Raw genomic sequence first — 24,805 nt, forward strand, 5'->3', positions numbered from 1 at the left:
ACACATATTTTCACTAGTTTGAATAAAATAAATAATTTAAATAATAAATAAAATAAAATAATTTAAATTTTGATATTTTGTGAAATAAATTTAATATCTACTAGTAAAAAATTACTTATTTTTCTTTATTTTAATTATAATTTACATTTCTAAAAACAAATTAATCTTTTGACATTAATTTATTTTACAAAACCTCAAACAGTAATATATATATTATAAACAATAGATTTTTTTATAAGTAAATGAGTCATATTTATATATTTCTTAACATTCAGTTGCCTTTCTAGACAGAACACTGTTCATTTCCAAATATATCACTTCAAACTTTCCATTCTTGATCTCTTTCTCAAATTTAGAGTTGCACACAGAGAACATTGCCAGACTTTAACCATTACAATATTTCTTTACAACTACATTGTTAGAGATTAATAGAACATGAAAAAAAAGGATATTAAAATCCCAATCTCCAAGGGAAATAATCATACTGCAAGCAATCATGAGTATAATTTCAATGCTAAATATCCACAGATGTACATGTACTTGCCATAAAAATAAATAGCTGAAAACAAAATTGGATTTTAGTAAATAAGGAAAAATGCTAATATAAGTAAATTATAATGGCTATTACCCTACTAATATGCTACTGAAATAATTCTCTTTGCTAACATATGAATAACTAGTTTATAGCCAAAGTATTTGCTGACATGTATGGTGAGATGCATCCCTGGACCTGAAAAGAAGTCATTTTTTTTATAAGAAACATACATTACTTAATAATGAGATCAGAGAGAGTAAAAAATAATAATAATTATAGTGTTAAATATTATCTTTTATTTCTATAATATTATGTTAAGAAGAAAGAAAAAGAATGTAAAACAATATCTTGCCTGCAACAAACAAGAGGGAATTTGGATATAACCCTGTAGCAAGAGGTTGACTTTTTCCAAGGAACTATGTGGCACAGGAGTAATGACATAGAGCACACCTTTAACTGTGTCAATGCCCCTCACAATCCCTGAAACATAAGAAATCAATGTGTTAAAAAATAAATTGCTTAGAATTATCAAGATGCATAACTACTCAACTAGAATAAATAGCCTTTTTGATTTGTGACCATCATATTCTTGTTTTATTCTTCCTCTTCAACATCTTTACAAGCATGGCATTTTCAGTATGGCAACCTTTTTAGTTTTTAATCTAAAATTTCAATGATGCAGAAGTATTTCAGTAAAAAATTATCCCTTGTTTCAGAACAGAACATAATGAAACACTTCAAATTCAGGAAGTTAGTCAAATGACCTACCAAGGCCAAAACACCAAGGTATATTTTCAGGTCCTTCAGAATCAACAGCTAAGCCAACGATAGTAGCATTCAAACTGAAGAATATTTCAGAGCTTGGGACCTACAAAGATACCGGTAGATCATTAAAATGAATTATATAAATAAATAGACATAAGAAATATTGCTGAGATTCCTAAGAAGGAAACAACACATTTATATATAAAATATTTGAAAATCAAGTTAGATTAAAATTAAAAAAGTGGACCAAATGCATCAAAAACCAAACTCATTAAGGGCAACTCATTCACAAGACTCCATTGTTGTGGTGCCTGTGAAGGGTTAGATGTATGCAACTTTAACTTCTAAATCATAAAGTAACAAGGTAGCAACCATACTGAAGTGTTGTATAACTCATAATTAGAACAGGTAGCAAGCAAAACTTAAGCCAACCTCACAATGAAGATGCCTAATCTTTATGCTTGCAATGGGAACTTCATAAGGACAGTGAGAGGCCAAGGCATGTGCAAGTTCCTTGATAGTAGAAATATTTGAATCTCTAGAAAAGCACTGTCTGAAATAAGCCATTATTCGTATATCATGTAGGGGACGGGCATCCTTCGGAAAAGGTACCCTGGGGGACAAATAAGGATATTATATGTTACTTAAAGCATAAAAATGGTAATTAAAGGGCCAAACTAGCAGCTGCAACTGATAACAATTTGAACTTACGATCTATTTAATGAATCCTGACGAGCTGAATTTATCTCAATTAGGTTAATTGTTCCATCATGTTCTTCATCTAGCCAGAATTCTCCAGCAGGCAGATTCTTATTTTCACTGGATGTGTTTATCTTAACAACATGTGTTGGAGAAATATATTTCAACATGTCCACTAATACATCATAACCAACACCTGAAATGCCACAGAAAAGAAATCATGGAACAAAGTACCATAATAGATTATATATCACTATAATTCTAGAAAAGAAATAGTTTCAAGTACAAATGCAGGATTAACATGAATCAGACTAACAGCAGAAAAAACTGAGCTTACCTTTCACCCAGCCAGGAGTATTCACAATAAGAGGCAACTTGATATTACAAGGATTTTCTCCGTTCACAGAGATGCCATACTCCTTTTGGTAATAATCATAAATGGCAAAGACATAACTTAAGTATGTTGATGGATCTCTTTTACAAGAAACGTCACCAAAGAAAAGACACCTGTTACAAAAAAAACGACAGATAGCCAACAAGTCCATCACATGTTTAATCATAGAATACCCAAATTGGCTGACAAATACAGGGCTGAACACAGATCCAAGGCACAAAATATGTCGTCCAACTCTGTCTACAAAAAATTCACAGCAATCGGAAATAACCCCTATCCCAACCATTCCATTCCCTAAAATAAGACACAGAGAATAATGCCTGGGACCCTAGACTTTTACAGCTTCTTAAAAAAAAGGAAGATATGTACAAAACAAAATCATATGAAAAATGTCAATGTATAATATTTTTTCTATTTTGTATAACAGATATCTGTTGTCAAGATGGGTTCTACTTAGTCCAGAAGCATGAAATACACATTTGTATCAATCATCTTGACATAACTGACAATTGGAGAATACAACATGCAAAAACTTTACACAATTCACATGAATACTGAGTAGATGTTAAATGCTGTCACAAATCAGCAGTCTAGTCAAATGTTTCAAGGTAACATAACAAAAAAACAAATTTGAGCTCCCAAATTATTGAGATGAGATAGTACCATACCTCTCTGGTGTTTTCAGGCATGGAACGGTGAAATCTAAAATAATTAAAAAAAGAAATGAATAATTTTGATATGAATTATAAAAAACTATTTTGAAAAAATTAAGACAAGGATTCACAAACCAACCTGGAGTTACTTTATGAACAATGGTTAGTGATAGAAAAGCAGGAGGAGTAAACTCAGGTTGGCCAACATCAGTATCCAGATAAGCTACTTTGGTGTATTTCTGCAACACAATATTTAATAGATAGCGGGAAAAGGTTGTCTTCCCACAATTTTTGGCACCACATATAAAAACAATAGGAGGTGTTGAACTGCAAGAAATGGATTCTGCAGCCTGTGACCACTGATCTGGAATGTATATGTACCGTGGAGGAGAAGAATCCATCTCTTTTCTTTCTGTAAAATTGCAAGACAGCTTTTATCGATTAGGCAGTTTCTTTTTTGCTTGTGAGTCATGCAAATTTCCAAATACTGCAATCTATAAACAAAATTTTAAAACATTTCCTTCTCCAAAATTAGTTTTAAAGCATCTCTACTTTTTAAGCCACCTGTTTTTGTCACATACACTAATAATATGACTGAAATGAAGAACAAATAATAATAATCAGCCACCTGTAGAAGCAAGCTGCAAAGAATCACAGAAATCATAGAAAGCATTGTTACAAAACAATGTTATGTTTATAATTTTATTATGCAATATCTTTTTTGGCAATTAAAGTATGGAATTGTAATACAAATTCAGGATCTAACCCTATGCAGACAATCATCAACAAACAAACAATGACCAATTACTTCAACATGTCATGATAAACAACCAAAACAGAAAAACACAAGGAAGAGAAAGACAGCACACCGCCGCTTGGAGGGACCGCTGGTGGCTGCGGTTTCAGCTCCTCGCCGTCGGAGAACAGAAGCAGAAGACGCCGCTGGCTAGGGATAGACGGTCCTCGTCGCCGGAGGACAGAAGCCCGTCGCCGCTGCTGCAAAGTAAGGGATAACGCCGCCGCCGCTCGCCGGGGATGCGACTTCCTCCTTGCCGGTGAAGAGAACGTCAGCTACAAAGGTTGCGGGAAAAAGAAGGGACTGCGCAGGGGAAGGGAAAAGAGGAGGGGAAGAAGAAGTAGGGCACAATTAAAAAAAAAGCAAGGGCAATTAAGGTATTTCGTGTATTGAATGAGGATGTAGATAGAAAATAGGGGGAGTGCAGGAAGCAATAACCGAATTAGGGAGCCCAACACAACGTTTATTTGTAATTTTTTATTTAAAATATTTGACAGAAATTAATAAATTTTTAGTTCCGAAAATGAATTGAAGTGCGTTCCCGCGAATGTTCCCTCTCATTCATGGCGCCCAAACTCTACCATCAAATATAAATTATAATCCTTCTTCTTCTTCCCTCCTTTTTCCTTCACTCCTAAACCCAAATCAAACCCTAATCCTTGATCCCTTTCTTCTTCTTCAGTTATTCATCTTCTTCTTCTCTCAATGGCCATGGACGCTCGAAGCTCTAACTCTCTCTTCACTCACGTCGCCTCCAGAGAACTCTTCCGAGGTTTTTCTCTCTCGAACACGATTTTCACTGGAAAACTCTCACGTCGTTTTCTCACTCTCTTTCTATTTGTCCGCAGTTCGAAAACGACCGCGTATGGACGGATTCGTCTCCGCCTTCAACGAAACCGGATCCATCGACGTACAGCACAATGCCGAAGACACCATTCCTCTCTCTCTCTCCTTCGGCAAGGTACTCACGCTAATAAACCTTCCACTTTCACTATATATTTGGCTTCTTTTAATGTTTTGTATAACTGTTTGCAACCGCGGTTTTTGCCACGTCGTCACAGTTTTTTGAAGCAATTCGTCACGAGCTGCTTTCGTCTGTAATTCAAGGTTTCTGAAGTCGTTGCGGTTGTGATTGCGGATGTTCCAGTTGCATTTGTCTGAATTTTATTACTGTTTTGACTGTGTTGTCTGTGTCTGTTCGGATTGACATTTGAAGATTTGGATTTATTTTTTGGATGTGAAAAAAAATGGAAGATATTCGAAGAAACTTCTTCAGTGTGAAACATGGATTCGTGTTGATTTAAACCGACACGAAATCAAATATGTACTTAAGGAATAGTAGCGAAATCGTGTGCATATATACGCAATTTATTAGGAATTTGATTGTGTGTTTAGGTTTTTAAAGTCGCCGTGATTGCAATTGTTGACGCATTCGTCCGCATTTTGTTAGGACTGACCGCTGTGTTATTTGTCTGCAATTTACTAGAATTTTGAGTGCAGTGTTGAGGTTTCAGAAGTCACTGTGATTGTAATTGCAGCTGCATTGGCTGCGTTTGTTTGCAATTTTCTACAATAGAAAACATTGTGACGAAACTGCAATTATAACCTGGGCTCCTTATTTATTTTTTCTCGCAGACTGCCAAATTTGCACACATTCTTGCTGTGTCTGATGAAGACGGCTACGTTAGCTTGTTTGATACTCGTCGCAAGGGCCCTGTTAACTCAAACTTTGAAGAAAACACAGGTCTTTTTTCTTTTTTCTTATTTATTTGTTTTGATTTATATGTTGAAATAAACATAGAAGCAGCAGAGTTTTGTGGTCAGTTGTGTGAAATTTTTTCCTTTTTAACTCTGAGAAGAAGAGAAGATCTGCGATTGGGTTTCACATCAGAATGCTGTTTTTGATACTTGTTGGATTAAGGTAAGTGCAATTCATATATCTTTTAATTCATTTAATGCATTATTATTTGAGCTATTTTGTTTTTAGTGTTTTGTGTATGACTTGATATGGTTTGTAATTATTTGCAGGAGGATATGCAGATTCTCACTGCATCCGGTGATCAAACAGTAAGTCACTCTGTTGCATCCTCAGAGCAATGGTTGATTAATGCACAGTTCTTCATAACAGATCTTGTTGATTAAATTTATATTAAATTAAGTATATATAAATGCTGATTTAATCATACTGAGTTAGAATTGACTAAATTTTTGTGATCATTTTGTAAACGGATATAGTATTTAATAAGCAGTTTTTCTTCAAGATGGTTGTGTTGAATGTTCTTATTGTATGTTTACAGATAAAATTATGGGATGTTCAAGAACAGAAGTGTCTTGGAGTGTTGATCGGTCACACGGGAAGTGTGAAATCTATGTGTCCCCATCCAACTAATGCAGGTTGTGTTTCGTTTTACCTGCGTCACTGCGTTTATGCATGAACTACGGTTTTTTTATAACTGCACGGTGATTTATTAGCTGTTAATATTCATTTTTTTCCAACTTTCAGATATTATTGTATCTGGTTCTAGAGATGGATCCTTTCGGATTTGGGACTTGAGATGCAAGTCCACTGCTAAGAGTAGGCGGGGAGAAGTTAGCATATGGTAATTGACTTTTTTCTTTTTAATTTGAAAAACTCATGAAATTACTGATTTCTTGATCGTTTAGTTATTGGTCCTTAATGAACTTTATATTTTATTTAAATTTAATTTATTATCATTTGATTGCTAGTTCAATGGGTGGTGTTAACGGAGCACATGTTTCATCTCAAGCACGAAGAACTAGAAAGGTAAAGGTTAGTTTCTGATGGATCTAGGTTCCTTTGTATCCTGCAAACTAAACTTTTCTAACAATTCCAAATTGTCAGGCCGCTTCCATGAGCATTACGTCTGTTCTTTGCCTCAAGGACCAGGTTTCCGTAGCAACTGCTGGCGCAGTGGATAGGTTAGTTGGAAAATTCATATTAGTGAACATTTGATTTTTTTCAGTGTTTTTACCTTAATTGATTGGTTTGACTAACAAATTGGTTTATTTCAGCGTGTTGAAGTTTTGGGATACCAGAAATTTAAAAAATAGTGTTACTCAGACGTGTCCATATCCTCAGTCAACTGAAAAGGTTGGTTGGAACTTTGCTCTCTAAAGGGAAAATATATTTTTTATACTTTCTGTGAGTTACCAATTAATGGTGTTGGATAAATTGGATCATGATTCTTGAGTGTATTAAAAGGTTATAGCCTCAACTTAGAATAAACACTACAGCACCCTTAAAGTTAAAATGTAAATGTGGTAGCAAATGTCAGGTGTATTGTGCCTTTCATGTCATGAAAACAATTTTATGTATTGGAAAACTTAAATGATATTGTCTAGAGTCTCTTGACAGTCTTCTTCGTTGTCTTTTCAGCAAAGTTTGCACGGAATATCTAGCTTGTCCCAAGATGAAACTGGACTTTTTCTTTCGGCCTCCTGCATGGATAACCGGTATCATCCTTTGATAGTGTCTATGTTTCTTTCTTCTAAGTTAAGAATATATAGCAAAATATAAAATCTACCGTTTCTTTTTGCAGAATTTATTTGTACAACACCCTTCAACTTGAGAAAGGGCCTTTAAAATCTTTTTCTGGGTGCCGAATAGAATCATTTTTTGTAAAGGTGAGAATTGCACCTGTCTAAATCTTCTGCATTCCGTTTCTGTCCTAACTCCTAACTGTTGATGTGTGCAATTTCAGTCCGCAATTAGCCCTGATGCGTCAAACATTGTCAGTGGTTCTAGTGATGGAAATGCCTATGTTTGGAAGGTTTCATTCTTACTTATAAATTACAATGAGATATTATTAGGTTTGATGCACATGTTGCTGTTTGGATATAATTTCACTGAACTTTCGAATTTCAGGTTGACAAGCCTCTGGAAGATCCTACTATTTTGAAAACTCACGATGGTGAAGTTACAGCAGTTAACTGGTAATTCTGGAAACCTGGTGTGGTTCTAGCTCTCTTTAACATTTGTTTTTAACACTACTTATTTGACAGGTGTAGCTCCGAAAATGGCAAATTCGCAACTTGTTCTGATGACTTTACAGTAAGCGAATCCAACTGTTTTCTTATTATTTTAACTTCGAATTTATTTGACTTTAAACCAGATACTGAATTTTATCTGCAATGTCTTCCAGTTTAGTTGTGTCTATTAACCCATGTGTTTAAAAAGGCCACAAATTGTTTCTTTCAGCATTCTAATTTCCCTCAATATGCTATTTTCAGGTTCGGATATGGAATAAAAACAGTTACGTTTCTAGAACACAATGTGCATCTTCGGTTCGAAGAAGAGTAATGGCAATTCCTAGTACAGAGTGCAAAATCCTTTTAAATAATGGCAAAACGTACTCTAAAACAGACGAAGATGCTCTTTTACCCGATCATAAACTACACCCAATTTTCTCACCCACTCCAATCACACCACCTAAAATGAACATATCTGAAAGCCACACGAACCAACTTTCCTCCTCAGGATTTGATCCTAATGCAGCTTCTCAAAAAACTCCTGAATCTGCTTTGAAGAGCCCCTCATCTGTATTGAACCCTCCATCCTCCTTAAAAAGAACTATCCGAGACTACTTTTCAGCATCTTCAAGAACCTTGTAGGCTTGTTAAGCAACGGAATTCTGTGATCAAGTAAAAGGCTTTTGCACATATTGTTTTCATGGGTGGCTTGGAATCTCTTAAGCCATGATTCTGGGTAAGCTTCATTTTCTGAGGTTGCATACATCCCGTTATTTGCAGATGTAGACATGATCTAAGGAATATGTTATTGTCTCCATAGGTTGTTTTAAATGTAAATTACGACAAAAGATTCGTTATAGCAACAATATTTGTTTTATACACCAAATTCAGATCAAGCTGGGGAGGGAGGGGCAAAAGGCTGAAAACATGAAAAGCTGGACAAATGCCTGCTGCTTATTTGCGAGAGACAATTAGACTATCAGGTTTTACCCAATTCAAGTACCCAAAAAAAGTGATGCTGACTCAAATGCCCACTTTAATGTGATTTAGACATCAAACTCCACAAGTGAGGTAAAAAAGTAATAAGTGTAGTTGTGTTTGGAATGAATGTGTTGATGTATCATTTCCATCTTAAAAAATGTTGGCTTTACTGCTTGCACGTACTATTCAAGGCAAACGAGTCTTGGTCAAGTTATTATCAAAAGCGACGACATTTATTATCATCCTGTATAGTCATTCTTAATATAATTTTATTTAATATATATTGTTAATGATACGGTTAGAAAAACAATAGTAAGTGTCCAAGAACTTCGATAATTTTGACTTAGTTTTAATAAAAATATGACTGTAATTTGAATTTGACCTTTATTTCAAGAAAACCATAAAATTAAGTTCCTCCTCTATTTTATTTTAAGCGTTTTATATTCCACATATTAATCTGTTAATATAATTTGGAGATAAATTAAATAGTTAACCGTCAGTGTAAAAATATTGTGGTGTTCAAAAATCTGTTCATTGAAGTGACATCCTTATAAAAAATTAAGATGCTAGAATAAAAAATTACATTCTTTTAAAAAGACTAAAGTAATGGTCTAAAATTTTATCAAATAAAAATGTTTTTTTTACAGTCAAATAATAATTGAAATTTTATACACGAAACATCACATAACCAAGTAAAACATTCTTCTAAAGCTTCTTTTAAAAAGGTGCAAAGTTCTACATTAGCTGAAACAATAAGACATTAAATTTAAACGAACTCATATCACTATCAACAATTTTTCAGAGCATAGATACAAGAAAATTTGTATATTTTACACGTGTGAAGTGTGTTGTTAAATTCTGAGTGACGCAGTGAGATACCACAACTTAATATAACAACATTACTGATTAATGTATAGCTCTTGTTTCACAATGGAATAGCATCCTATAAGACCTGTGGGTTCCACTACGAATTGTTCATGAAATGTGCCCATTCTTTTGGTAGCAATATCAATTCCAAGATCCTTGAAGTTTGGCAATCCCTCTACTTGAATGCCATCTCCACATATGAGGAACTGGTTTCCAATTATGAAGGATCCTGACACTCTGATTGCAACTCCATCTTCACCATGAGCACGGCACTGAAGCTTCTCAACAACATGCACCAACTTCTCAGGAGGCCACTCACCAACCAGTGTAGCTCTAATACTTGATAGAGATGTAAAGATGTTATTTGGACCACAATGTTGTTTTCCAGAGAAACTACAAAAAGTAGAAGAATAATGGTGTTGTTAGTGATTGATGTTTTGAGAAAACCTTGGAACCAAGTTTGCAAAATGCTATTATCCATTTTTTTTATATTCTAAAATGATTAACTAACCACAATCTACTTAATTTGAGCATGCCCTTGACATAATGGAAAATCCAGAAATAAATTTTACTCAGTTATGTTGCATTTCATATGTGCATAACATGGGTATGTTAATACAAATTGCTGCACTTACAGCAGCAAGTTGCTTTCATGCAAATATTGTTGTTTTTTTCAATAATGGTAAAAGGAGAGTAAAGTTTTACAAATGACATTTTCTTGATGCAGAAATAAAACATAGAAGACAGTACACACCTGAAAATCGAGCTTTCACTATATAAGTTCCTTGTATGTTGCCACATATCATCAGGCCCATCAAATAGCAAGTAATAATGTATTGTCAACATCTGGAGAGGAAAAATCCAAAGTAAAAAATTGCAGCCTCTCTAAATCTCTAAAATGTTGACATAAACAGCGAACACAGCAAGAACAGTATCCATGAAAAACAAGCAAATGAGTTTCTAATTTTTCTTCATTGATAGAAAAAACAGCTTGTCATTTCATCTAGACAGATTGCAAGAAGGCTTAAACTGCGCATTGCAAACTTTATCTCATATTATCATTAAGAAACCTGTGAAAGGCAAAACTTCTTCCCACTAAATAATGGCCACTCATTGTTTTATGTTTTTTACTCACAACAATGGAATCAAATAAGCATGGCAGTTTAAATAATATATGGATAGAAATTGGCAGCCACTTACGTCTGCCAAGTCCTTCATTCTTTGTGTAGGATCAAAAACGCTTCGAACAAATCCGGCTAAATCTACCTTTACATTCTCATACTTTTTGATAAAAGGGTGCAAAAGCAGCTGCATTAGGACAACACAGAATCATCAGATAGTAAAAAAAAAATGCATGATCACCAATATATTTGTGTTTTGGGTGAAGTGTTACAGAAAACATTAAGGTTGTATATATGGTTGTATGACATTAAGGTTTATCTCATATTTCTCACCTGCTCTGCTGTTGGCCTAGTGTCTGGATCCTTTTGCAGGCAAGAATCAACAAAGGAGCAGAATTCTGGTGAAAACTTGTTTTTTGATGGTGATGGTGATGGATCATCCAGAATCTGTCACAAAACAAGGTATAATTAATCGCAGAGAGAAGAAGTACATGCATGAAATCAGATTACAGAAACAGAATAGCCATTTATAAAGGGATAGGACATATTTCTTTATCATTGATTTACATTTTATGCCTTACAACACATGGTATGAATCATCACATTTATCCAAAATTTATGGCATTATTACAAAGCTAAATTATACATACTTTGCTTCCTTTTGAGTGATTAATGTTATTATCTCAGGTGACAGGTTTTTATACAAGTGATAAGAAAAAGACAGGTAAATAAAACATGATAAACATTTACTTTCAATCAAACAAAAGAAAACAAATAACTTCAATATGTATTGCACACACACCTGCAACATAAGATTGACAGGGCCTTCATTAGCTGTATATGGGAATTCTCCAGTTCCACACTCTAGAAGAGCAAGAGCAAGGCTCCAAATATCCGCCGGATAAGAATAGCTTTCATTCCGAATCCTCTCCGGTGACATGTATGTAACAGTTCCAACAAACGTAGCACACTGCAAAGGAGCAATTTTCATTTTTTATGAACATGAACTTTGCAGCACGGTTGTAATAACGACCAAACAATATAATTATTGACATTGAAAACAATTTTATGGAAGCAATACATGACAACATACTGAGACAAATAGAATATACCAACCATTGCCACTGAATTCTCCAAGCCGGCACTAATTCCAAAGTCAGTAATTTTTGGCTCTCCCTTCAAATTTACTAATAGATTGGCAGGCTTTATGTCTCTGTGAACAAGATGTCTTTCTCCATGCAGATAGCTTAGACCCTTCCAAAAGATAAAAGGTCAAGAGTCACATACCCTAGTGTTTTCTGAAAGCAAAAACTGAAAAACACAGATACAAGATTATTTTCCTTACATTTAGTAGCTTCTGAAACATGAACGATAGAATAGGTTCTGGTATCTTTCCATGCATTCTCAAGATATCAGCAAGTGATCCTCCATCCATATACTCCAAAGCTATGCTTATCTGTCCGGAATCTGGGGTGTAAAATGCTCCATGAAATTCAACAAGACCCTCATAACAAGGTGCTTCACACAATGTCCTTATCTCAGTAAGGAGCTGCTGCCTTTTCTCCTAATTGGCACAAACAATTACAGACATTAAGCAAAAAGGTGATGATAACAACTATTGCCATAACAAAGTTTCTACTGTTTTGAAAACAAAGATCAAGAGTGTACTACCCAATCCTGAATCAATATCAATATAATACTACATTTAGACAGCCAGATAACGTATATAGTGCTTTCAACAATGCATGTTTGTTAGTGTGAAATTTGTATAAAGAGAGTTCAATTTTCATGCACAATCAGTGTGAAAATTGTACATTTATCAACTAATTAAACATAACCCAAAATATGACTCTTAAAGTAACTATCACAAAAGTCAACAATTTTACCAAGTATAACAATCTGTGATTGGATAATAGTATAAAACCTTTACATAGTTTGCGCATTCTAATCAAACTTTTAGAAACTAAAAACAACCAAAAGTAACATGAAAAGACATAGTCCTATTACCCCACATGAGATTCAGATTAAATTAGTAACCACAAGTAACCCTCATGAGTTTTACAGTGAAACATCACAAGAATCAATACGTACCTTCTCAAATATATTGATCTTCTTCAATGCCAGAATCCTATGTGTTGGTATATGCATAGCTCTCTGCACAACACTACTGGCACCACTACCAATTGCTCCAAATATCCTCATTTCTTGGGAAGCACACTTATATGTTTTCTCACTGTGATCAGTTTCATCCAAAGACCTTGATGATGTGCACTTCTGCAACCCAAGTTCGTTGATATTGTAAACCCCATATGATCTACTCAACAAGTTCACAGTTCCACCATCCGAAAACTTGTCAATTGAACCAATCAACCAAAACCCAAAAACACAATAAGGAAAAAACTAACGAAATTAGATAAAACCATTGATACCCATTTCAATCAAATTAACAACAAACACTGAACAGTAGTGAGAGAGAGGGTTACTGTGTAAGAATCGCTGGGATCCAAGGTTGAACTCGATGAGAAACCCTTCTCAGCGTCAAATAAAGGTGCAAGCTTTTTCCTCAATTCCTCCAACCCAGACATTGTTTTGAGGATTCACATGAAAAATAAAATTGAACGCGACCCTTTTGAGGTTCTAATCTAAGGCGAAAAAAACAAATAAAAGGAGTTTCAGTTACAGCGTGCGATTTAAGGTTTTTGCGTGGGTTGTTGGGGTGGGAAGGAACACAATGTGTTCGTGAGATTCAAGATAACAAAGCGGTGTGTTAGCTACGTCAGGGTAGTCGAACCCGTGGATTTGTATCTAACATACAAAAGATCAAATCAAATGTTGCAAATACAAATCAGATTTCTTTGCCTCTCATGTGTTTTATTAGAGTATTTATATACTATTCTGTTTCTTTATCTTGTAAGAGATTTAATATTCATAACATTAACATTAATTAATTCTTTTAGTTAATCAAAATGGAGATAAGTGCTGATTGATATATATATATATATATATATATATATATATATATATATATATATATATATATATTTGTTATCAATTATATCTTTACTAATATAATTTATTTATTTTTATTTTATATTTTACATATTGTCAAGATTTAATATTTATAACCTTAATTAATCTTTTTAGTTAATCAAAATTGTGATAAGTCCTGATATATTTGTCGAATTTTTAAAAAATAGTAGTTTTAATTATTTTTTTCTTCTTAAATTTACTTTAAAAAAACTGAAAATTAAAAAAAAAAAACGTTTTTTTTTTCAATTTCATGTTTAAAAATAAAAAATTTAAATTTGTGAAAATGAGATTGTTTTAAAAAAACTAATGCATCAAAACCAGATTAACCTCAACTTTCTGAAATAAAAAACACAGTTAAACTTTAACTATATATACAAATTGTTATCATTTAGAGTTTAATTTATACATTACATTATATTGTGGATTTAAGAGAATTATTAAATAAGTTAATATCATGCATAATAATTGTGAATTATCCATAACTATTAATAAAAATAAATTATAACAATCTGTATTTGCGGTTTTTCTAATAGTGTTATTATATATATATATATATATATATATATATATATATATATATATATATATATAAAAGATACATTTTTTTGTAGTAATAACACTAGTAGAAAAAAATATCTTAGTCACATACGATATCGATCGTTAAATGGAAAATTAATTGTAAATATCTTTAATCACCGAAATTAAATAGTAGTGAAAACTCTATTTGCAAAATAGTTAGTCATATTAATGACTAAACAACCATCTAAATTGTGTTTACTGATTAGTCATTAAAAATTTAATTACTTTGAAGTATTAGAGACTAATTTAACGATTAAAATGTTGGTCATTAATTCGATAGCTAATAAAAACAAATTTTATTTAATAAAATGATTTTGGGCGCTGAATGGGTCGTAAATAAATGTAGTAAAGTGCATCAAAGTATCTTATATACTATATATATACTATATGTTGCATTTTGTATGCACGAAGGACCATGCAGTTTAATTAATTACATTCCCTAAAAGATTTTTATTTTTCTATTTAACTGTCTAAAGGGTTTTGATCCTACAATCATATTAATGTAAAGTAATAAAATTTAAATTAAACATGAATAAGATAAAATATCAACTCAATAAGTTAAAAACTCACCTCTAATTCCAACTGAATTATGAAATGAGAATTATGATTCTTTAATTGCATATAAAGAATACCTTAGACAATAATAAGTCAAACACCTTCACAATAAGTAAGTCCAACATCAAGTGTCATGGAGTGACCCTCTGGAACATGTCCTCCAACATGCTCAACCCCTTAACAAAATTTGACAAAGTTTAGAATTGAACTTATATCATTATACTAACCCTTTGATATATATATATATATATATATATATATATATATATATATATATATATATATATATATGATAAAACATTAAATATATCAGGCTACTTGATGGCAGTGGTGCATTCTCAATCACTTTGGGAGATAAAATTAAGTCCTTTAATTGAAGGTTATTTGGAGATTATCATTTTGAGGTTTTGTCCATTTCCACCTCCTACATCAACCAATTTCGATATTCCCTCAAATCCAGTGTATATATATATATATATATATATATATATATATATATATATATATATATATATATATATATATATATATATATATATATATATATATATATATATATTTCAAGTATTCCATTCATATCCGTTACACAAATCTGCCATAAACTTGTTAAAATTTGGTTCATTACTGTTCAACCTGGAATTGAATGAACATACATTGCAGTTCAAACTAAAATTATATATTTGGAAGGGAAGCTGAAACATACACATCTATAATCAAACAAAACAAAAGAAAGAAAATGAAATAAAATCAATTGGAAAGGGAACGCACCACACACACACGCAGAGAACCACAACATCACACACAAAGCATAAATTGGGAAGGGAAGGGAGTGCGCCTGTTACGTCGCTGCCGTGGGAGACCGACGCCGCCGTGTGACCGTCGCTACCTAGTTGGCTTCACCGCTGTGAGGAGACAGAACATCAACGATTAGGGCAAACGACAACGAGAAAAGAAAAAAAATCCTACAACGGGAACGAACCTGGCTCGCCGACCGCCGTGGCCCACGGGTGACCGTCGTCGTCGTCAGTGAGATCGCCGCCGGCGCCGCGGATGCTCGTGTTGTTCCCACTCTCGCGTTCTTCGTCGTGGATTTCGCGTTTCGTGTATAGTAAGATAAGTGGAAGATGAATAGAAAATAGACGAAGTGAAGAATGGGTTTCGAGCAAACAATAAAACCCAAAATTGGAACAAACAATGAACCGCGAAAGAATGTAAGACAACAAAATTTAAAATTTTTAATGGGAATTTGAAATTATAAAACTAAAGAATTTAATTAACTATAATATATTGATATAAAATTTACTTATTATGAATTTAATACAATTAGATGTTAATTTTTACTTTTTAAATTAAAAATATCAGTGTATTTAATATCATTAATCTAATAATAAAATTTAAAATTAAATATCTCTAGTGAAAAATTGAAAAAGAAATCATTCAAAATATAAAAATATACATGTTTATGAAAGAACATTGTAATTGTAAATTTTTTTAATGTTCACTAAATTTGATTTAGCGATTACAAATATTCGATAACTAAATATCATATTAAATATATATTATAAAATAATATTTATATTTGTTGCAAAATTGGAAATTAAAATATAACATATTAAATAATATTTTAGTGACTGAAATATTGTGAAATTAATTATCATATTAAATATATTTTACAAAATAAAATTTATTTTGGTCACTAAATTAGTAATTAAAACATTACATATTAAATATGTTTTAGTGATATGTTTTAGTAACCAAAAATATTTGGTGATTAGCTATCATATTAAATATATTTTACAAATCAATAATTATTTTTTGTGACTAAAACATAATATTTAAATACTAAAATTTTTCGATCACTATTTAGTTGTTATAACAATAAATATTCTTGTACATTGATTTAGTTGTTTAAATCAATAGCTAGTTTGTGACTATTATGATTCTGTGACTAAATTACATTTTTATAATAGTAAATTATAAAGAATTATAAAGAATTAGTTACCTTACATTATTTTTTAAACGTTAAACTTCAATATTAAAAACACAAAGTAAAAATATGAAGCTGATTAAAAATTAAAATTGCTATATTTAGATAGATTATCTAAGACAAAGTACAAGTCTCATTTAAAATTAAAATGTCAACACCTAGCATAAGAGAGGTAGACCATGAACCCAACAAATTTTGAATTTCTTTTAATTATATGTAGCTAATTTTTTTAATTTTTTTAAATTATCTATAGTATTTTGAATTTTTTTTAAATTATGTGTAATATACGAAAAATCAATGAGAATTAATCTATATATATATATATATATAATTATTAAGGGTAATATTTAATGGTAATAAATAATAAAATTTAAAATAATATAATAAAAAATATTACATATTTTTTATATTTTTTTTATTGTCTTTTTTAGTTTTTCTTTCTCATGTATTGTTCTCTTTTACTCTTACTTGTTTTATTTTATTTTTAAATAAAAAAAATCATTATTTCTACTCTCATTTGTCGCCTATTCTATTATTGAAAAAAAATCGGTATATCTTCTATGTTTTACTTCATAGTAAAATATTAGTTTAATAATTAACATTATTTTTTATCTCACGAGCCTTTTTTATATTCATAAAATGGATATACAAGTAAAAATACAGTATTATGTGTTTTCATAACGATTTTTAAGTGTGACTTGATTATCATAAATTATTATTTTAGTATTTACATCTCAAATTCTTTTAGATTGTAGTAAATTATTTTTTAGGTCTTAAACTTAAAAAAAAAAAAAGTAGGATAACTATGCGTGAAGATGAAAAATAGGAGAAATTCAACACTCTTCACATATATTTTAAACCATAACTCTAATGGTCAAATTGTTTAACTATAGAAGTTTTTTCTTAAGGTTCAAAGAATTATAGGTGGGTCATTTATGTTTTTTCTACAACTACAACAAAAAGATCATTGATCATTTTATGCAATGAAAATCACCAAATTAAGATTTTGGAATAAAAATGGAAAAATAAATTTAATGTCGGCAATATGATTATTTTCATTAAAAAAAATAGATAAAATTTTTAGTTATGATTCTATTATTGATGAATTCAAAAATACGAATGAACGTAAATGACAATCATTTAGATATGTATGATTTCTTTTATAATTATAATTATACTAAATTATGTATTTGTTATTTTTGCCTTAGTGATAATAACAATTAAATATATAAATTCTAAGTATATTATTTTGAATGTATCTTATCGATTTTAACCAATATATTTTTTATATTCAAAATGATATAATTAAATAAAGCTTAGTTTTAATATTCAACTTTTATACAAATTTAGTAAAGTTCATTGTCCACATGTTATAAATATATAAATAGTGCCACAGTTCATCTTTTACTTACACACTGTTGCACTACTCTTATATTGCATATAAATAAAATATGAAATAAGGACATCTTTTTCGATTATCAACTATATTGATTATAATTTTAATGTTGTAAAAGAAAAAAAACGATAAATAAATTTTTTAAATGGTATTAATGTAAATTTATCGTAATAGACCTTGAATATTTTCACAAAAAATAGAAACTCAAGTAAAAGATAAATATAAGAAACCAAATTACTATTTAAGAATACATATCTTTTAACAGTAACGTATTTAATCCTTAAACTATTGTTTACACTTTATTTTTCAATTATTTCGTTCACTTTATTTTATTTCCTTTCCCCATATTTTTTCATTATTTTCTTCCCACTAAAAAATAGTTATGAAAATTAAGTGATTTATTTTCTTGAGCCACTCTTTAGGCTTGAACTATGAACATTATTTTTTGTCTCTGACAACTTTTGAAGAATCTGTTTTTGCTGACAGGTGAAGTGATGATATATAGAACCAATAATGGAAGCTAAACAGTGATTTTTTATTTTCTTCCGAAAATGACCAATAATTGAGGACAACACAGTGTACATACAGAATTTGAGAGGACAAAGATTTGGCTGAGATATCTTGGAATAAAGGTTCATAAAAATGGATCCTTAAATGTGCCCTACAAAAAAGATGAGACAATAAAGGGGAAGAACCTAATTTAGCATGTACCATCTCATAAAATATATACTTAAAACAACATCAATGTATTTTCTTTTAGGAGAATGACACTTTAATCCACTTTTTTTGATCCACTTTTAATCCATCATTTCAATCACCATTAGATCATCACATCACATCACTAAAAAGAATAAAAAAGATGATTTAATGGTGATTGAAACAATAGATTAAAAGTATGTCAAAAAAAGTGGGTTAAAATATCATTTTCCTTTTATCACTCATTCTTATCAACATCTATGGCTTCAAATTAACAATAATTTGCGTTCACGATATATTATCTATTTTAGAAGGTGAATAGAAGTATTTAAATTGTGTTTGACCTTAACTCTTAAATAATGTGAAATTTATTATGATCTCAAAAATATCATAATAATATCTTCTATAATAAGATTGTTCTTGTATTTATCATTGTTCAAATATGACTATTTGTTTTGACGATCTTCTTTTTGATATTATTCTTTATAATTGTGATAATGTGATCCTTAGGATATATGTTATGTAAAACCACTTCAATTTGATATGCTTCCTATAATTACGGCTTAAAGAATGTTGTGTTATAAAGATACAATATATGATAAATATTATTGTTCGATTATATATATATATATATATATATATATATATATATATAATTTTAACCATTGCAAAATATATTTGAAATTTATATATGAAAAGTATAAATGTGTTGAATAAAAGAAAAATTCCACAAATCCATTTATTTCACATTTTAAATTGAGTTAAAAGTGGTGGTATGAATTAATGTTTGTTCATTAAATTAATACGGATACCTGTATGTATGGTTGATATGATTGAATTACTCATTTATTCCTTTATGTAAATATAATATTAAATATGTGTATTTGTATTTGTATTATGTTGTATATATGTATATATAAATAAGACTCTTGTTCGTATCACTAATGAAACACACAAAAAAGTCATGTTACTTCATTCTCTAGTTCTCTATTTTCTACTTCTTAATTCTATTATAAGCTTTGTTTTATAGATACAAAATCAAATTTCTTAAGAGTTTATTCACGACTTATTGAATATTTCAAATTCTCTTTTATACCTAATGACTCTTTTTTTTCTTTATACCCACTTAAAGAAAACTTTCTCTATTACATAATAACTTTTTCATATATGCACTTAAAAGACCTCAACAAATATTATGATATGAGAAAAGTAACAAGTGAGAAACTAATGATTTGTTTTATAAAAGAATATACTCTAAAACATTTTCTAAAAAATACCAACATTCTCGCCTTTATATTTACAAGAATAAAAATATCATGAAGAAAAAGAAAACCCGGGGCCCGTATATCATGACATATTTAACAACTTCATAATTTAATCTTAAAATGTTCTCATGCTAGATTTTAATTTCAATACATGAGTGATTGGGTAAGCTTTTAAATTCTTCGCGTCACATAATAAAACTTTTTTTTTTCTTTTTTAAATACACTAATCTTTACGGAGATTTATGTGAAATTACTTGAATATTTTGTTTTTTTACCAATATATTCAATTAATATCCAATTTTACTGACAAAAGGTTGACAATCACTATAATAGTCAATTTAGATATTGATTTACAAAATAAAAAATAATTATTACTAAAATAGCGTCTTTAATAAATAAAAATTTATAAATGGTCACTAATTAATTAAAGACTAATTTAGAAACCAATTGCTCGCAAAAAAATTGGTAGCTAATATTTAATGATCGATTTCCTTTTGAAGCTAAAACTTTGGTAACTAAATTTTAGAAATCAATTATAATTTATTATTTATAATAGTGACTATTTTAATAACTAATAATTTTTTATTTTGTAAATTTGTATTTAATTTTGTCACTACAGTGACTAATAACTTTTAGTCATTAAAATTAGTTATTAATGAGACATTTTATTATAGTGATTATTTTATTTCAATTATTTCAAAAAATATTATAATATTATTTTTACCTTGTTTGATAACTTTATTGTAAAAAGTCAAGCATATTATATATATATATATATATATATATATATATATATATTTATATATATATATATATATATATATATATTGAGTGCATACTTATCTTATTAATTAATTTTGTAAGATTGAGTTATGCTTAAAACCATATTTTCTTATTAACATGTATTTATACAAGAGAGTAAGTGTTACAAAAGTGAAAATTTTGTAAAGTATAAACATTAATCTTATTGCTTGAATAGGTAATCAAGATTTTGATCTCGATTAGGTAAGTTAAAGTAATTTAAAAATAATTAATTATTCTTTCATCCTAAAATAATTAATTTTTCTTTAAATTTTTATTTTTCTTCATATATATATATATATATATATATTAGTATAGTATTGTTTAAAATCATTAAAAGTCTCTAAATTATTATATAAAGAATTTATTTATCCAAGTCCCAAAAGACAAGACAAAGACAAGGAATTAGACTTTGATTTCCACAACCTGCCGACTTTCACCTGTTCATAATCACCTTTTTATAATAACAAATTATTAATTCTTAATCATACTTTAATTCTTCTTTTTATAACTTTATAATTAAATCTAGAAAACCTAGATACCTGTGTACAAGTAACAGCAGAATTAACAGAAAATGTTTTTTCAAAAATAGAAACTACTTTGGAAACGTGTCAGTGCCATAATTTTCATGTTAGAATCATTGGTTCTATTCTATTCATAGATCGTTCATTATAAAAGAAAAAATAAACTATTTATATTCGATTATATATATAAAAGAAGAGGATAAGAGTCTTAGGACAAGTTTAACTTTAAACCCTTCATTTCGTAAAGTGATGTTTGATATATAGAACCAATTGATTAATTATTTAAAAATGAAAACTGAATTTATAGAAGTTACACAAATAAACAATTGTTAGATTCACATATTAAATTATATAAACATTTAGTAATAACGTACAGTTATAGTAAAGGCAAATAGTATAGGTACATATTATATATATCACTTTTACATGTTTTTTTATTTTATAAACAAATATTAAAATAGTCATACACACAAGGTTGTACTTTCTACATATTTACATGTTGGTAATATAAAATTTGTGCACTCTCAATCAACCACAAATTGTCACTGATAACGACTTCACAAAATTTGAGATTAGAAAATTATACAAAAAAAAAAGTCTTTACCTTTTACATTTTAATGCATAAATGATTTACTATGGTCTTGTGGGGGTGGATTATATATTATATATCTATAACAAAGATTCTCTTTTATATTTTAAAATTTCAATTTTACCTTTTAAAATATAATTATTTATTAAATTTTTAAAAATTAACCGCTATTTTTACACATTTTTTATAAAATCGTCTATATCTGCTTCTTCTTTCTTATTTATTAACTGTTATCTTCTCATATTTTCTAATATATTTCATTTTATTTTTAATAAATATAATTTTATTTTATATATTAACTTAATAACATTATAATATCATCACTTACTAATATAATATCATGCACATGTAAAAAATACGTAGACACATACGTGATAACGTCGTCGGTGTTTACATTAGGTTAGTAATATATAATGCAAGTCAATTAAGATTGGATATTAATTCTTGCACAGTGTTTGACATTATTATAAAGGTTTTGTCATAGTCATTCTTTTTCACTTTGTTTCCTCATTTTGGTTTCTTTTTCACAAGAAAATGCTCTTTGCCTCTCTATGCTCTCTCATGTCGTTTTTTTCTGTTTGTCTCACTATTAATTTGCGTGTTTCTCTCATCTTGTCTTGCAACTAACTAGGGTTCTTCCTTCAACTCTCACATCAAATAGTGACTTTTCCAGAAAACTCTCTCTCTCTCTCTCTCTCTCTGAGTTAGGTGCCACACTTTTTCACACCCAAATATTAAAGAATTAACAGATCTTCAAACACCAAAGTCTGCACCCACATTTAAGGTAATCATCCAAATCACATATTATATTTATGTTTCTCTTAATTTCTTCAATGAAACCTAGCTAGTTATCAGCTAGTTATAGCTTCACCATATTCTTTTTCATCCCAACTTTTGCCTTATAAATTATATAGGTTGAATCAGGGTTTTTGATTTTTTTTGAATCTTTGTGAAAGGTACACACATATTTATATATATTCTGGTGATTGATTGGTGTAGGATAGCATCCAATAGAAAGAGATGAAAATTGAGAAAATTCCATATGCAAAAGTTACTTGGTTGGTGTACTTTTTCACTTTCAATTGAGCTAAACATGAATATATAAAAGCCTAGACCTATAGATTTAGAGAGATTTTTACAGGTTAATTAAGGAATTAATATAATCGAGCATGATTTATAAAAAAATTTCATGCATGTATATCATATTTTATATCAGTCTTTGTTGATTTTTTATGTTTATGTTTTTATAGTTTCTTTCCTCCTTCTGTGCAACAAAAAAGGAAAAAGAATTCTGGGTACTGAGAATCTGTGAATAGTATAGCACTCAGTTTCAAAGAAGACTTTGTCACAAAAAGTTAATGAAAAAAAGTTCAAAAAGTATAACAGCAGCAAAGTGCTTTAACAAACAGGCAAAAATCTTCATAACCCTAATTTTAATTACATGATTATACATGGAAGAGCTTAATTAAGTTCTGAAATAGCCCTATAGCATGTTACTATGATCAGTTAGAATTTTCTACTTATATACTCCAAATCTGTCTTATCTTTAGTCGATGTGGGATTTTCAACGGTTTCTATATGAATGGTTTGTGGTTGTTATTGATTTTGATCTGGTTGTGAATTTGAGGTAAGTGAAAAGATCATGGCTTCTTCAAGCTACTCCAATTCTCCATGTGCAGCGTGCAAGTTTCTGAGGAGAAAGTGCATGCCAGATTGCATATTCGCCCCATATTTTCCTCCAGAGGAGCCTCAGAAGTTTGCAAATGTGCACAAGATTTTTGGTGCAAGCAACGTGAGCAAGATTCTGAACGAGGTGCAACCCTATCAGAGAGAGGATGCTGTGAATTCTCTGGCATATGAAGCAGAAGCAAGGATCAAAGATCCTGTGTATGGTTGCGTTGGTGCCATTTCAGTGCTCCAAAGACAGGTTCTTAAGCTCCAAAAGGAACTTGATGCTACAAATGCTGATTTGATGATGATGGTGCCAAATAGTAGTAGCAGTAGTAGCAGTGCTCATCTTCACCATGGAGGAAGAAACAAGATGAGTAGTGATGATGATGGTGGTGGTGATGGTGGTGGTTCTTCACATGGTTTAAGCTTCTATTATTCTTCTTCTGCTAATTGGAACAATGATCCTTCTGAAAATGGCTTCCCCAGAGGAGATTTATAAGAAGACATATAGTGTGTGGTTAATTCTCAACCCTCTATGCATCAATTATTATACTCTCACGTAATAAATTTTAAGTTAGGGTTTTCTTATTGTAAAGTATTGAATGATTGGTCTTATTATATATATATATATATATATATATATGGAAAATGATTTTTTTACTATTAAATTTTGACAACTTTCTCTTACAACCTTAGGTGACATCTTCTAAGTGATTTTTCATTTTTCTATTTTCTCATTCTCAATATTTTAACTACTTAAAAAATGACGTATCATGTTGTAAGAGGAAATTGTCAAAATTTAGTAGTCAAAATATCATTCTCATATTCTCATATATATATATATATATATATATATATATATATATATATATATATATATATATATATATATATATATATATATATTCAAG

At 30.0% G+C, this 24,805-nt stretch overlaps 4 protein-coding genes and 1 long non-coding RNA gene across 10 annotated transcripts; 2 read left to right on the forward strand and 3 right to left on the reverse strand.

Annotated features, from left to right (window-relative positions):
• Positions 1-451: 451 nt before the first annotated feature.
• Positions 452-4,165, reverse strand: LOC114181108 (Pre-mRNA cleavage complex II protein family). Its single transcript, XM_028067459.2, has 9 exons — positions 3,916-4,165; positions 3,186-3,458; positions 3,062-3,095; positions 2,337-2,506; positions 2,012-2,195; positions 1,733-1,913; positions 1,304-1,403; positions 888-1,015; positions 452-730 (listed from the first exon to the last, which is right to left on the reverse strand). The coding sequence occupies exons 2-9, from the start codon at positions 3,445-3,447 to the stop codon at positions 677-679; spliced, it is 1,113 nt and encodes a 370-aa protein (XP_027923260.2). The 5' UTR covers positions 3,448-3,458; positions 3,916-4,165; the 3' UTR covers positions 452-676.
• Positions 4,166-4,387: 222 nt separating this feature from the next.
• Positions 4,388-9,055, forward strand: LOC114181487 (Transducin/WD40 repeat-like superfamily protein). Of its 4 annotated transcripts, none has more exons than XR_003603823.2 (17): positions 4,388-4,614; positions 4,691-4,803; positions 5,478-5,586; positions 5,702-5,763; positions 5,871-5,909; positions 6,140-6,236; positions 6,346-6,442; positions 6,570-6,633; positions 6,706-6,782; positions 6,876-6,954; positions 7,240-7,316; positions 7,403-7,487; positions 7,565-7,633; positions 7,729-7,796; positions 7,866-7,914; positions 8,094-8,568; positions 8,653-9,055. XR_003603823.2 is itself a non-coding variant. In XM_028067956.2 (16 exons), exons 1-16 carry the CDS (start codon positions 4,548-4,550, stop codon positions 8,472-8,474), a joined length of 1,533 nt encoding a protein of 510 aa, XP_027923757.1. In that variant the 5' UTR covers positions 4,389-4,547; the 3' UTR covers positions 8,475-9,055. The 4 variants fall into 4 exon arrangements, 2 of the variants coding, with proteins under 2 accessions (XP_027923757.1, XP_027923758.1); XR_003603824.2 differs by having other exon boundaries at positions 8,724-9,055; XM_028067956.2 differs by having other exon boundaries at positions 4,389-4,614; positions 8,094-9,055.
• Positions 9,056-9,573: 518 nt separating this feature from the next.
• Positions 9,574-13,660, reverse strand: MKK3 (mitogen-activated protein kinase kinase 3). Of its 3 annotated transcripts, none has more exons than XM_028069658.2 (9): positions 13,285-13,660; positions 12,893-13,201; positions 12,147-12,365; positions 11,918-12,055; positions 11,604-11,771; positions 11,135-11,248; positions 10,881-10,988; positions 10,435-10,526; positions 9,574-10,073 (listed from the first exon to the last, which is right to left on the reverse strand). In XM_028069658.2, exons 1-9 carry the CDS (start codon positions 13,384-13,386, stop codon positions 9,713-9,715), a joined length of 1,611 nt encoding a protein of 536 aa, XP_027925459.1. In that variant the 5' UTR covers positions 13,387-13,660; the 3' UTR covers positions 9,574-9,712. The 3 variants fall into 3 exon arrangements, with proteins under 3 accessions (XP_027925459.1, XP_027925461.1, XP_027925460.1); XM_028069660.2 differs by having other exon boundaries at positions 12,893-13,115; positions 13,285-13,658; XM_028069659.2 differs by having other exon boundaries at positions 12,893-13,150; positions 13,285-13,658.
• A 1,308-nt stretch (positions 13,661-14,968) lies between these two features.
• LOC114182687 (uncharacterized) lies at positions 14,969-16,132 on the reverse strand. The gene is made up of 3 exons (XR_003604164.2): positions 15,945-16,132; positions 15,734-15,867; positions 14,969-15,141 (listed from the first exon to the last, which is right to left on the reverse strand). It is a non-coding gene; the product is annotated as an uncharacterized LOC114182687 (long non-coding RNA).
• Positions 16,133-22,742: 6,610 nt separating this feature from the next.
• Positions 22,743-24,505, forward strand: LBD25 (LOB domain-containing protein 25). The gene is made up of 2 exons (XM_028069675.2): positions 22,743-23,007; positions 23,851-24,505. Exon 2 carries the CDS (start codon positions 23,866-23,868, stop codon positions 24,391-24,393), a length of 528 nt encoding a protein of 175 aa, XP_027925476.1. The 5' UTR covers positions 22,743-23,007; positions 23,851-23,865; the 3' UTR covers positions 24,394-24,505.
• The last annotated feature ends 300 nt before the right edge of the window (positions 24,506-24,805 follow it).

The sequence above is a fragment of the Vigna unguiculata genome, chromosome 4 (assembly GCF_037176805.1).
Source record: "Vigna unguiculata cultivar grain cowpea cultivar isolate G323 ecotype 2 chromosome 4, ASM3717680v1, whole genome shotgun sequence".
Classification (NCBI taxonomy): Eukaryota; Viridiplantae; Streptophyta; class Magnoliopsida; order Fabales; family Fabaceae; genus Vigna; species Vigna unguiculata.

What these genes read in the sequence shown, in the direction of transcription:
- LOC114181108 (XM_028067459.2), bottom strand. Translation starts at nt 3,447, where the DNA reads ATGGATTCTTCTCCTCCACGGTACATATACATTCCAGATCAGTGGTCA. An exon ending in TTAGGCATCTTCATTGTGAG is followed by an intron (nt 1,404 to 1,732) that starts GTTGGCTTAAGT and finishes GTATCTTTGTAG; the next exon opens with GTCCCAAGCTCTGAAATATT. An exon ending in TTCCCTCTTGTTTGTTGCAG is followed by an intron (nt 731 to 887) that starts GCAAGATATTGT and finishes ACTTCTTTTCAG; the next exon opens with GTCCAGGGATGCATCTCACC.
- LOC114181487 (XM_028067956.2), top strand. Translation starts at nt 4,548, where the DNA reads ATGGCCATGGACGCTCGAAGCTCTAACTCTCTCTTCACTCACGTCGCC. An exon ending in TCTCTCTCTCCTTCGGCAAG is followed by an intron (nt 4,804 to 5,477) that starts GTACTCACGCTA and finishes TTTTTCTCGCAG; the next exon opens with ACTGCCAAATTTGCACACAT. An exon ending in AAACTTTGAAGAAAACACAG is followed by an intron (nt 5,587 to 5,701) that starts GTCTTTTTTCTT and finishes AACTCTGAGAAG; the next exon opens with AAGAGAAGATCTGCGATTGG.
- MKK3 (XM_028069658.2), bottom strand. Translation starts at nt 13,386, where the DNA reads ATGTCTGGGTTGGAGGAATTGAGGAAAAAGCTTGCACCTTTATTTGAC. An exon ending in AGATCAATATATTTGAGAAG is followed by an intron (nt 12,366 to 12,892) that starts GTACGTATTGAT and finishes TGTGCCAATTAG; the next exon opens with GAGAAAAGGCAGCAGCTCCT. An exon ending in CTAGGCCAACAGCAGAGCAG is followed by an intron (nt 10,989 to 11,134) that starts GTGAGAAATATG and finishes GTCCTAATGCAG; the next exon opens with CTGCTTTTGCACCCTTTTAT.
- LBD25 (XM_028069675.2), top strand. Translation starts at nt 23,866, where the DNA reads ATGGCTTCTTCAAGCTACTCCAATTCTCCATGTGCAGCGTGCAAGTTT.